General features: G+C 51.2%; 1 protein-coding gene across 3 annotated transcripts; it reads right to left on the bottom strand.

Moving 5' to 3' along the window:
* Positions 1-1,097: 1,097 nt before the first annotated feature.
* On the bottom strand, positions 1,098-11,291 carry VPS4A (vacuolar protein sorting 4 homolog A). 3 transcript variants are annotated; one of them, XR_002777656.1, is made up of 11 exons: positions 11,103-11,290; positions 7,923-8,034; positions 7,688-7,835; positions 6,284-6,345; positions 6,066-6,185; positions 5,427-5,583; positions 4,704-4,852; positions 4,249-4,330; positions 3,803-4,019; positions 2,646-2,788; positions 1,098-1,942 (listed from the first exon to the last, which is right to left on the bottom strand). XR_002777656.1 is itself a non-coding variant. In XM_023524635.1 (11 exons), the coding sequence occupies exons 1-11, from the start codon at positions 11,121-11,123 to the stop codon at positions 1,841-1,843; spliced, it is 1,311 nt and encodes a 436-aa protein (XP_023380403.1). In that variant the 5' UTR covers positions 11,124-11,291; the 3' UTR covers positions 1,098-1,840. The 3 variants fall into 3 exon arrangements, 2 of the variants coding, with proteins under 2 accessions (XP_023380403.1, XP_011380873.1); XM_023524635.1 differs by having other exon boundaries at positions 2,646-2,786; positions 3,800-4,019; positions 6,284-6,342; positions 11,103-11,291; XM_011382571.2 differs by having other exon boundaries at positions 2,646-2,786; positions 3,800-4,019.
* Positions 11,292-12,977: the final 1,686 nt, after the last annotated feature.

Below are 12,977 nucleotides of genomic sequence, written 5' to 3'. Positions count from 1 at the left end.
CAGGTTAAAAAAAAGGGATCTTCTGATTCAAGGTAATTAGAGGTAGAATAAGAAAACACAACTAGCTGAAATGAACCAGTACAGGCAGGGGGCAGTGTCCTATCCTGGCTTCCAGTTCAGCATTTATAAACAGAGCACATAGCTAACCAAGGACTATGGGGGAGCTCCAGAGCAAATGACAAAATTTCTAATCATAGTTGCTTAAGTGCCATCTGGTGGTCATGCTGGCTGATGGTCCAGGTAACAAGGCAGGGCTAACTTACCAGCAAGGGAGAACACTGGGCCCAAGCCTTCAAGAAACCAAGCAAAAGTTGGCTGATTCAGCAGACACACCTAACCAGATCAAAGAACCAATGACAGCGCAAGGCTACCATCATCTAAGAGTCGGCCACGTACTTAGTTCTGAACCATTCTGGTTTGAAGATACCAGTTTGGGGAGGGGGAAGAGGGCTGGAGCAACCAGTATCAGGCCTCTGTGTATTCATATTCTGTGGTAATGTGACAGCCTCTGCTTATTCTGCTCCACGTCAGCATTTCCAGGGCCTGAGTACCTCACGGGGGTCACAAATGGTCAGAGGGGCTGGGCAGGCAGTGCAAATGGATAAAAAGTCCATGTGGGAATGGGTGGGCTGCAGAGCATGTCCCCTTCTGAACAGGACCACCCCTGCTCAGCTGCAGCGCACAAATTGCCTCATGTGGATACAGGCCCAGCAATACCTAATCTTTCGGAAGCAGAAATCTGAATTTTACATCTACCTTTGATTTTTTACGTTGTAGGCAGACCACACCAAACAGCTGCAAGCCACATCTGGTCCACAGGCCTCCCAGTCTGAGCTGCTGACCTGGAGGCTGGACAACGGGAAGAACTGGCCAGGTGCCTCGAACACTCCTGGCCACACTTCAGAGGCTCTGGGGGAAAAAGGTCTCACAAACCTGACGATACAGGCCTAGAAAAGGTGGCAGGTGGTGACATTCCCACTTCCTCCTACTCTGCTGAAGAGAAGACAGCTGAGAAAACCGGAGGGTTTTTCTACTGGAAGCAAGCATGGCCTTCAAAGAGCCCCAGACAAGAGTCAAAGATGAGATCACTCAGGTGGTTCGAGAAGGGAAAAGGATTTATTAGCCCATTTCCAGGACAGGGACCCGGGGGCAGTGGCTGGGTTCAGTATTCTCACATTTAAAGGGAAGAAAAGGCAGCAGTGAAACCCGCCTGGCTGCCTGCACTCGTTCTGACCTACACAGCTTGGCGCTCGCAAACAGCACTCCTCCTGCAGGGAGGACGCGGCCCAGGATGTTGACCTAGGGCTCGAACGGCTCAGCTTTACTCGGCCTTTTTAGGCAGAGCCTGGCCTGGGGACCCAGGGCACCATCCATTCTGTTCACAAGGAGCAAAACTTGGGTCTAGAAGGAACAGGCTGTGGGGACTTCTGCAGGTCTGCAGCACCAACCCCACAGCAGGGCTGTTCCCACTCGATGCTTCCAGGTGACTTTAACTTTATAAACAAGATGAAAATCCAAGCAGCATTAATTTAGGGGAACAAAAAAAAAGGTTTCAAAAAAAACCACGGAGGAGCAGGACAAGGAGTTGGTGAGCATCCAGAGCGGGGGAGGAGGAAGTAGGAAGAGCCAGTATTCCACCAGGGTGCCGAATGTGCTTCTGCGTCTCTGCGGCAGGGGAACCCCTTCCTTCCTGCGCCTCAGCTAGCAACCAGGCAGCGGAGGGGACACTGTAGTGACTTTAGGATGAGCCCTGGAGCCCTGTCTGGCCATCGACACAGGGAGTTCATGAATTTACCCCAATCAACCTCCCACCTTCACGGTCACCAGAGTGAAGACGCTTTTAACTCTCCTGTCCAAAGTCCTCTGAGAATTTCTTCACTTTCAGGAGGTCCTCTGCATTCACGGTGGGCCGAGTGGTGGCCAAGGACCGGAGCATGTCCGACTGCAAAGACAAGAGCATGTGGCCGAGGAGTAGCTGGGCTCCAGGTCCTCGGCCTCCCAGTGGCACAGACCCATGCAGTCCAGGGTGGGAAGAGGCCCACCTTTGAGGTTAGCCTTAGCCCCAGCCCCAAACACAGAACTCCCTATGGATGGCTGGCTTCTGCCTGAATGCCTCCTGGGACAGGACGCTCTTCCCTCCTGAGGCAGCTCATGTCATTTCCAGACTGGCCTATTTCTGGTCTGAGAGAATCTAAGCTCCTATCATCTCTTAACTCCCATGAGCAGCTCTAACTGCATGCCCACCACCCACCACACCAGCGACAAAGGCAGACATTTGCCACACAGAATGAGCAAGACTAGGATGAGGAGAGATGGAAGACTAGTCAGCTGAGAGGCTGCCTGTGCAACTGCATCAAGTCACACTGTGCTGACACACATTTACTGGTTCCTTCTGTGCGCAAAACAGGCCAAACCCACGGAATGAGGTAGTCACATCACCTGGCCTCTACTCCTTGGTGAAGAAAATGCTATAGCCTCCACCCCAGGCCCCCAGAGTCTAACGGCAGGAACCCCAAAGGCAAATCTGCTTAGGAGGAACCACAACAGCCCAGGACAGAGAAGAGGAGCAGCTTATTTTTATTCTTAGACCCAAGCCCCCACTTTTCTGGGCTCTATGCTGTCCTCTGTCCCAGCTGGATACTTACCATGCAAACCACAGGCTCTAAGAGTTTGTCACCAGGGACGTCCATCCAAGTCATCTCTATGGCCCCTGGGTCCCCTGGAGAGCACGGGGTCAGGAGGTCATCAATCATAACACTAGGGTTGGTGCGGGAAGGGCCACAAACCTGGAACCAAACAGGAGTTTGGCTGGAGGGGTTGCCCCTTGGTGTTTGGGGAAGGGGCAGGACGCTTCAGATTTCTGAGTCCTGAAGAGAAGGTAAGGGGAGGATGTGAACGAATGCCTGGATTTCTAGGTCATCAGTCTGAGGAGGGATGGGCTCCTTCAAAACTCTCGGGCTGAGCAGCCAAAATTGTTCAAAGTCTGATTTCAGAGGTTCGTAATTAGCATGCGAGTCCAGCCACTGTTCTCCAGAATCTCAATTTGTGGCCCAGAATGTCTTGATATCTTCCTCTTTCTCATTAACTCATATCTCACCACGAATGCAGTGACATCAAAAAATGTTTTTCCAACCAAAATCTGCTCCACTGGCAACATTCTCCCAATATCCAAAGGCTCTTCCCATCACCTCCTTCAACTCTTGGCTCGAATGTCACCCAGAGTGGCCTATTAAGAATGCAACCTGCCCATCCCCCTCCAAGCCTTAGAAAAGCCAGACCTCCCTCCCTGCTTGATCTTTCCCCTCACAACCCTCTAAGAAACGAGTCTTTGTTTTGTTTTTTGCCTGTCTCCCCCACTAGAAAGGAAGCTCCTGGAGGACAGGGATTTTTGTCTGCTGGTCAGTCACGAGTATCTCCCCAGCATCTGGAATGAGGCCAGGCACACAGTAGGACCTTTAGTAGACATTCAACAGAGATCTGCCACATGAACAGAATTCCTCCTGATGGTGTGTGATTTTGTTCCCACCACTTTTCAGACACTGAGTAGGGCCCACCACGCACAACAGCACAGCACTGACTCCAGGGGTGGCAGAGGTGACTGCCATGGCGCCCTATCTTCTAGGATTATACAATCTGAGATGGTCACCCTCAAGCAAGGACTGCTGGGAAGGGGAGAGGAGGTATAGCCCCAAGCCAGGAGACCCAAGATGTGTCACTGAGCACCAGGGAGCTGGCAAGGAAAGGCTGATAGCTCCTTTCCTGGGACGCTTTCTAAGCAATTCCTTGCCGGCCCACTCACCTTTTTGAAGTGTGTTGCTGACTGTACTTTTCTAACGGGCTGCATGAGGGAGTCGCGCACGATGATGCTGATGTCTGCACCTGAGTAGCCTTCCGTCTTCCGGGCCAGCTCGTGGATATTGGCATCCGTGAGGTTGTGGGGAGTGCTACCCAGATGCAACCGGAACATCTGGGCACGGGCAGCCTCCTCCGGCAGCGGGATGTAAATCCGCTTTTCAAACCTGGAGAGCCAAGCACATGGCTGGACTTGAGAGCAGATGGCAGAACAGTCTTCATGAAGAGGCCCAGCAGGGCCCTCCAGAAGCTGGCTTCATTCAGGGCCCTGCTCATTATGCAGACACGGAGAAGCCTCCAGAGACATGGGGTCAGGCTGCCCTGCCAGCCGCCAGCAATGGACTGACCATGGCTGGAGAAGACCTTGGCCCCTGGCTCCTACAGGGGAAGACTCACCTCCTTCTAATGGCCGAATCCAACACCCACGGGATATTTGTGGCACCAAGAACCAGGGTTCCATCGTTGTTATTCCCCACGCCTGCAGAGAAAGGGAAACACAGATGCTGGCTCAGAACACCTACAAGGATCAGTCAGAACTAGCAGGGAAGGGCCTCAGGGGCTGTGTCCTGAACTGGAGCTGTTCCTCTACCACCTTGGGCGGGGCCCTAACCAGCCTCCTGGGGGCAAAGAGCCCCGCAGCCCTGCCTGCCTGGGGAGCGGAGGGGAGGTGGTGGGCAATGGCCACAGTGACCTCTCCACAATGAAGGCCTGAGGAGATGGAGCTGAGAATTGCTTCTGATATTTCCCTCTACCCTAAGGACAATCAAACCCAGTTGTGGCTAAATAATTAAGCCCTGGGCTGGCTTTGGGTGGATTGAGAACCAAGGAGGAACCCCAGGATCAGCACGCACCCTGCATCTGGACCAAGAACTCCGTTTTGATCCTTCGGGCAGCCTCACTCTCGTTTTCATTGCGGGATCCGCAGAGGGAATCGACCTCATCAATGAAGATGATGGAGGGCTTGTGCTGCCTGGCCAGCTCGAATAGGTTCTTGACTAGCCTGTGAAAGTGAGAAATAGGGTTGAAACCTGGACACCTGCACACATGCCCAGCCAGGGTCCCAGTCACCACTTTTCTCCTCTCGCCCTTTCCACAGGAAGGTCGAGACTATAATCATGCTTGGATTTCAGAAGAAATGGTGGTAACAAATCCTCTGGCAGCACTATACCAAGAGGAAGAGCAAGGCTTGGCGTCAGCTTCAATCCTGGCAGCCCCACTGATTAGCTCTGGACTTAGGACAAGTCACTTCCCTTCCTCTCAGCCTCAGTTTCATCATCTGCAAAATGGGAGTCGATGTGGGGAATAAGTTAACTATATAAAGTCCCCAACAGAGGATACGTACCTGAAACCCAATTACCGTGAGTGCTTTCCCTTCCCTTCCTGAGGATTCATCTCTCCCAAGTTCCCTTTCAATTTCGCTGTCTTGGTCAGGACAGTGTCCCGCCCAATAAGCTGGCTACTTCTCCCTGATATTCAACAGCGGCTCCTCTGGGAGATGACTCCAAGGGCAGGGAAGCTGGACCACCAGCAGTTGCTGGGGCTGCCAGCAGAGATGGGCCTGACAGCTGACTTACTTCTCACTCTCCCCTAACCACTTGGACATCAAGTCTGAGGAGGACACAGAGAAGAAGGTGGAGTTGTTGGCCTCTGTTGCCACCGCTTTGGCCAGGTAGGACTTCCCTGTGCCAGGGGGTCCAAAGAGCAGTATCCCTCGCCAAGGGGTACGTTTGCCTGCAAGAAAGAATAAACTGCAATGAGCTTCCTCCCTTAGGGAAGGGAAACAGAAAAAAGCTGAGGGGCCTTAGTCACTGTAAATAGCAGAAATAACAAGTTCTACAAGACAACTGATTCTAAGGGCAAAGAAGGAAACTAAATTACCTGCTGAGAGCTTGGTCCTAGCCCTGGCTCATGACCCCTGTAACCCTGCAAAGTGACACTGGCTGGCACTGTTTCCTGACCCTGCCCACCCACTGGTCAAGTCAAAGGTCCAGTCATAAGGTTTCTGACACCAGAGAGAATCCAAGGATTAGATGACTGCAGTGAGCAAGCCCTGGGGCCTTTCCAGAGTGGGAGCACACGGAAGGCCAGGACTCGCCCACTAAGAACAAAGGGGGCCAAGTCATCACCTGTTCCTGGACACTTTCAGAGTGGGAGCCGGTTCCCTCAGAAGCCTGATTGTTTTACATCTAGACCTACAGGGGCTCAACATTTACCTGTGAACAAGTGTGGGAATTTAATTGGCAAAATGACAGCTTCTTTGAGGGCCTCCTTGGCCCCCTCTAGCCCAGCCACATCATTCCACCGGATGTTGGGCTTCTCCATCACAACAGCACCTGCAGAGGGAGGCAAAGCCTTCGACCCAGAGCCTCAACCCACCAGGGGGCCCTCAACACATGCCACTCCCATTGCCATGGGGCCTCAAGCCTCTTACCCATCAGTTGTTCCTGCAATTTCTTTTTCTCTGGATTATCCCCTTCACTGTCACTATCACTGCTGGGAAAGGAGACAGAAGATGACAGGTTGAAGCAAGAGTCAACTGGCAAAGAGGTCCTCAGAGAGAAGCTCTGGCTGCCAGCACGGTGATAAAGAGATGCTTTCCCTCCTCAACAGTGGTGAGACCCGTAAATGGGTACCCCAAAGACATTCAGGGCCTACAGTGGATCCTCTAGTAAACTCTCATACCCTATCCTCATTTCTTCATAAGGGAATGAGAAAAGAGACGTATGTCCTTTCTAGAGGCTGGTGAGGGACACATGCTTTGGTTAGACTTCAAGAGCAGCCAGGCAAGCAACTGGAGCTGTTGCTGGCCTCTCATATGGACTCAAAACCAGAGAGCCAAGTGGCTATGCCTTGGGGAAGAGGTAAGTCTTCTTAGGTCTAAGAAGAGCACCTGGAAAAGGAACACAGTCACTGTTCTCCCCCAGGGCCAGTCCCTATCTAGATGCAAGGGATCTGCCATCTTCCAAACTCCTGCAGCCCCCCTGGAGATGTCTGGCCTCCTGCCCCTTCCTCAGTGTGTCTCACTCACGGGAATCCTCTCCAGCCAGGAGCAGAGCCTCTCGCCTGTGGTGAAGCAGCTGACACAGTACCCAGCTCTCTCCTACTCCATGACCTTCCTGCCCAGGACCCTCCCTTCGCCTCTAAGACACACTGGCCTTTGTGCTAACTGGAACCTCCATGGTAAACAAACCGCAGGCGTGAGGAGAGAAACTGTGGAAAGAACACTGGCTTTGGAGTCAGAAACACAGGCCCTGGGTATGGGTCCAGACATCATTAGGTATCAGCTCTGGAACCTCGCAATCTCTGACCCTGAGTCTGTTGCCTCATCTGTTAGATGAAAAGGATAACTCTGATGACAACAGTAGTGGACATTAATCCTTACTGCACACTAAGTTCTAATCTCAGGGCTTCACTCCATCATCTCATTTGTTCCTTAGAGCGATGCTGGGACAGAAGTCCTATTATCTTCCCTCTCCTGTAGATGAGGAGCCTGGAGGCACAGGGGGTCATGGCATTTGTCTAAGGTCACACGGCTAGGAGGTGGCAGAGCCAGGTTATACTCGGAGAGTCTGGCTGCCCAGTCCAAGGCTCACCACCTCCACGTTGGCTCCCCATCCCAGAGCCAATGAGATAATGTACGTGGAAGTATTCTGTAAAGTGCCTGATCAAAGCAGCTGTGGACATTATCACTATTCTCAGTGGAATTCCCCCAAAAAGAAAGGTGCCGTGGAAGTCCAAGGCAGCACTGGCACCAAGAATGACAGCACCACAGAAAAAGGGCACAAGCTCATGGGGGGTCTGGCCCCAGCTGAGTCCTCCACTCCTCTGTACTCACCCCTTGCTCTCACTCTGATTCTCTTTGACTGGCTTCTTGCCGTGCTTCTCTTTGTTTCGTAAATAATCCTTCAGCTTCTCTGCCCGGTCTAGGTACTGCATGCACTTGGCGCGAATGCTCTCCTTGGCCTTGTCGCTGTGTGCCTCATCTGCAAAAAAGGAACCAGAGAGGGGACCTGTGAGGCCCCTCCTCTTGGAAGGGCTCTGTAGCTGTGGAGGGCCTTCGTGTGACTCACATTTGATAGCATGTAGGAAATACTCCACAGCATGCTGGTAGAGCCTGAGCGCCTCCTCATAATTCTTGGCTTTATCCTCTTCTGTGGCTTTTGTCACCAGATCAATGGCTTTCTGGAAAGGCAAAGCAAATAGCTCAGTGCTTCCCAAGAGATCCAGAAAGCCCTTGGGGTCCCAGGAGGAAGGAATACACTGATGACAGCGACTGCCAGACCTGGGAACTTGTCAGTCACAGACCATTGTGTTGGCCTACTTTTCCAATGTTAACTAGAAAGACCTTAAAAGGAAGCTTTAAAAGATAGCCATCCCCCTTCACAATACACTCAATACAGTGAAAAGCGACCTCTTCTCAGTCATCACTCTGGGTTTCAGCAAGTGGAAGCCTGATCAAATAGGGCTCAAAGAGAAAGTTTGCTTTCTATTCCATGCCTCAAGGGAAAGAGAAATGGAGCTGGACTCAGAGCCTAGAACAAGGGAAACACCAGAAGCAACTGATTCCTGTATTGCTCACAGAAACAGCACTTGACCTTCAGGGCCAACGAAGAGCCCGCCAACTAGGAAAGTCCTTCATTGACCTGAGTTTTATGAGATGGACTTAAAGGGATCTCTGCTTCTTTCTACTGGCCCAACCTGCTTCTCTAGGCTGAAAAAAGAAGACAGTTTTCATGGAGTTGATAGCCAGGGAAGAGATGCTTAGATACAGAGGTCAATACACCGGTATCTCCAGTACAAAAAAATGCTTCCCTACCCCAGAGGCATATGTGTGCTGCTGACTGAGGGGAAAGGTTCTCTAAAACCTTCGAGGAACTTTATGCATCTCATAAATCCTCTAGGCCTGTGCTCTAGACTGAACTTCAAGCATGCATTATCTTTTAGACAGCTGCATCACACACACATATCCAGTCTTAGAAACCATAACTTCACCAATCCAGGAAGTGTTACCAGAGATACGCTCCTCAAGCTGATACAGCACTAGACACCAGGTGGGCAGATACCACTGTATACACAGTTTCATCCACAGCAAATAAACCTCTTGACCAGCTCTTGGCGGTGCCAAAGCACTTGTGCAGCCCTTCCCCAACAGAAAGTAAGAAGTCTCAGAAAGAAAGACACAGATAGCTCTACAAAACTAACAGATGGGCAGGGTAGGCCAGGTTGATGTTAACACACCAGGATGAAGAGATGAGGAAAGCCGAGTGTTACTATTTTCAAGCTTCAGCTCCCTCCACTACCTACAAATAGAGAATGGCTAGGAGCCCTGAACCTCCTCAATGGATAATTAGCTTAAATACAAGCTTCACTTGTCTATTCTCTCCCTCACGAGAGCCCTTCAGGTAAGACATGAAAGGGGTGTTCCTGTCCCTGGTGGTCTGTTCTCCAGAACAAACACTTGCAGGTTCTGGACTTTTTCACTCTATATGTGTTTTTGCTTAGGTCTGAGGCTCAGAACAACACTCCAGGTATGCTCTGCCCCCGATGTGGCGGACCAGGCCCATTGCCACCCTCCTTCTCCATACTCTATTAATTAATGCACCTAAGAGAACATTAGATTTTTCTGGCAACCACACACAGTTTTTCACATGCAGTAGTCCTCAGTTACAATTTGGAGAGGAACAGTTTTGTATAACAGGAGGGTAAGGTGACAGAATTGCCAGCCCTGCCACATAGTTAGCAATATGTACTATAAAGGACAAGGATGAAAAGAAAAGGATTAAGAAGATGTGTTGACAGAGGAGCTAGCAAACTTTCTACAAAGGACCAGACAGGTAACATTTTACTTTCTTGGCCAATCCCTATAGCAATGACTCAACTCTGACTTGGAAGCCCAAAAGCAGCCATAGACAATACATAAACGAATGAGCAGGGATGTGTTCCAATAAAACTTTATTTATAGACACTGAAATTTGAATTTCATGATTTTCACGTATCATGAAATCCTTTTAGCTTTTAAAAATGTGAAAACCTACATTATGTCGCATAAAAAAAGTCACAAAGAACTACATATTGTATAATCTCCATTTATATAAAATGCCCAGAATAGGCAAATCCATAGGGACAGAAAGTAGATGAGTGGTTGCCAGGGACTGGGAGGGATAAAAATTTGGGGCAGGGGCGGGTGACAGCTATAAGATGCAGGATTTCTTTCTGAGGTGATGAAAATGTTCTGAGAGTGATTGTGGTGATGGTTGCACAACTCTGTGAATATACTAGAAGCACTGAATTGTTCACTTTAAACAGGTGAATTGTATGGTATGTGAGTTAGATCTTAAAGCCATTAAAAAAACTCTGTAAAACAAAAACTGTCTAGACAGGTGGGATCTGCAGGTAGCTTACTCACTGTTGCCACTTCTTGCACCACCTGAAGTTACACCTCCAGGAATCTGAACGCTACTCATCCCGCCAAATGCCTCTTCTTCCATGAAGTCTTGCCTAACTCCTGCAAGCATTGTATGTCATCACTGAGCACTTACTATGTAGCCGGCCTCGTGTTAATAATGCTGTACCTGAATTACTCAATCTAGAGCCACTGTCTCAACGACCCTACCGAGTATTACCCCACTTCACTGACAAGAAACCAGAGACTCCAGGATCACGTAACTAGCCCAAGGTCAGTTATACTTGTTAACTGCCCAAGTGGCAGATTCGAGATTCAAACCCAGGTCTGAGGCCTGAGCATGTTTATGTTTTCCGGCCCGGTAGGACTGGCAGCACCTGGAGGATGGGTCCGTCATGCATCCAGGTGGCGCCACCCCAACACCGCCCTGCAGGATCTAGGGAATGAATGAAGGGTTCTTGGCCGAGGAGAGGAAATCGGAGGCCGCGGAAGGAGCCGGGACTTGTTGGCAGGGAGGCAGGCGTAGGAGGGAGAGCGAGCGGCTGGACCGCGGGCCCGAGCTTTCCCGGCGGCGCCTGTCAGGCCCGGGTGAGGCTGAGCCCCACAGCGGTACCGAGGCGCCAGCTGCACATAGCGGCCTCAGGGCTCGGCCCGGCCCTGTTGGCCGGGCGTTCTGAACGGGAGGCGGCCCTCAGCTGCGAGCAGGTGAACACAGAAATGGGTGGAGGCGGCGGCGGGGCGAGGGACGCGCGGCTCCGAGGAGGCTCCCGCCAGCTCGACTGCCCGCCCGCAGGCCCCGCCGCGCCTCCTTCCGCCTCCGCAAGCCGGCCGGGCCGCGCCGAGCTACCTGGAGGGTTGACGTTGTCATTTCATCTCCTGGGTCCGCCTCACACCCCGCGGCGCTGCTTGCGGCCTCGGTCCGGTCCCGGAGAGCCGAGGTGCTGAGTCCAGCGCGGGTACCCCGGCGGGTCAGCGCTGAGAGAGTGGCCGCTGGCAGCCAGAGCCAAGTCTGAGGACGAGCGAGGAGCGCGGCCCAGAGCGGTCGGGCCCGAGCAGCGCGGCTGTCCCCTCGCGGCCACGGCGGGTACTGCAGGCACTGCTCTCCGCGGCCGCGGGGTGGCCAGGACAGGGGGCGTGTCGGGGTGGGACGGGGGCGGGGCCAGAAGCAAGGCGGGGTAGAATCCTCAAGTCCTAGACCCAACTTGGAATAAAAGTGTCTATGGGGCAGTTTTACTGGCAAGTAAACCTAGGATCCCAGAGCTTTGGATTCCTGATGTTTAATAAGGTATACTAATAATTAGCATCTACCTTTTCTGGTTTTTGTAACATGCAACCTGCCCAAGACAGGGGATGAGGAAAGGCTCCCATTTAAATGGAGGTTTGAGGGATAAGAGGGGTGAGAAAGAGCATTGCGGATTGATGAAACAGCTTGTGCAAAGGCCTTAAGGCCCTAAGGAGGCCACTGGTGGAACTGAAGAAACTGGAAGATGGCTCAGATAGCTGGAGAGCAGAAAGTAAGTCAAAGTCTTACTTTGTAAACTGATGTGAATTGATGTTGGGAGTGGAGTAGGGGCCAGGACATTTAGCTATGGTCAGAATTTTGGGTTTCATCCTAAAACCAATGGGAAACTTGTTTGTTTGTTCGTTTTTGTCTAGCCCTAGGATGTGGAACGGATTGCAGGGATGGAGTGGCTATTGTAAATATGAAGTTACTACTGTAGCCCAGAAGAGTGAGAGAAGCTTGGACTAGGGGGAGGGCCCTGGTGAGACATACACAGAATGGGAAGGTTTTGGAAGACAAATCAAAAGCACTTGGAAATAGATTAGATATGGGATATGATGAGGGGCAGGGAGGGACAGAGATGACTCCTGGGTTGCTGGCTTCAGCACCTGGGCCATTGCTACTGAGATGGGAAATACTGGACAAAGTCCAGGTTTGGGGTGGGTGGAAGGGTGAGGAAATTCATGAGTTTGAAGTACCTTTGAGATGTCAAGTGTTAGATGTATGCATCTCGAAGTCCAAAGAATGATGAGAGCTAGAGGTACACATCTGCAAGGCATCTGGGTACAGGTGGGAATGGAAGCTATACGAATACGGTCTCCCAGGGAAGAGTAGAGTGTAGGGCGAAGTGAGGGGAGAGCTTAAGACAGAGCTTGGAGGTTAGCCGACCAGAGGATGAGCCCGCAAAAGCTCAGAAAAACAGCTAGAGAAGTAGGACAACCAGAAGAGTGTCTTGGCAGTCAGGGGAGGGGGCGGGAGGACTGTGGATAAGGAGAGGGGAGCACAGTACCTAATACAGCTGAGAAAGCAGATAGTGATATGTAAGACACTGGCAGCCTCAGCCAGAGATGTTTCAATCAATGATGGAGGCAGAAGTCATACTGCAGTGGGCTGGGAGTGAATGGGTCATGAGGAAATGCAGTCCATGAGAAGGCATGACTCTTTTGAGAAGCTTGGAGAAAAGTAAGGGAGGCCTAGAGAAACAGCTGCAGGAATTGTGGGGCCCAGGAAGGAGTTTTTGATAGTTGTTAATGTGAGAAGAATTGCTTGAAAAACTCATAGGAAGGATCTAGTAAAGGTTTGTCAATGCGAATGGGATCAACTCCTAGGTAGGAAGGCTGGCTTTAGACATTATAATAGGAGAGAAGATAGCTATCTACGTCAGTTGGAAGGTAGCAAGAAATTGGGAGATTACCTTTGGGTGGCTTCTATTTTCTCAGT

This window comes from Pteropus vampyrus, unplaced genomic scaffold (assembly GCF_000151845.1).
Source record: "Pteropus vampyrus isolate Shadow unplaced genomic scaffold, Pvam_2.0 Scaffold483, whole genome shotgun sequence".
Taxonomy (NCBI): Eukaryota; Metazoa; Chordata; class Mammalia; order Chiroptera; family Pteropodidae; genus Pteropus; species Pteropus vampyrus.
Note: the sequence above shows the minus strand (reverse complement) of the source record. Positions and strands in the feature narration are given on the sequence as shown.

What these genes read in the sequence shown, in the direction of transcription:
- VPS4A (XM_011382571.2), bottom strand. Translation starts at nt 11,123, where the DNA reads ATGACAACGTCAACCCTCCAG. An exon ending in AATCAGAGTGAGAGCAAGGG is followed by an intron (nt 6,346 to 7,687) that starts GTGAGTACAGAG and finishes CTCCTTTCCCAG; the next exon opens with CAGTGATAGTGACAGTGAAG. An exon ending in TGGTTAGGGGAGAGTGAGAA is followed by an intron (nt 4,853 to 5,426) that starts GTAAGTCAGCTG and finishes TCACTTTCACAG; the next exon opens with GCTAGTCAAGAACCTATTCG.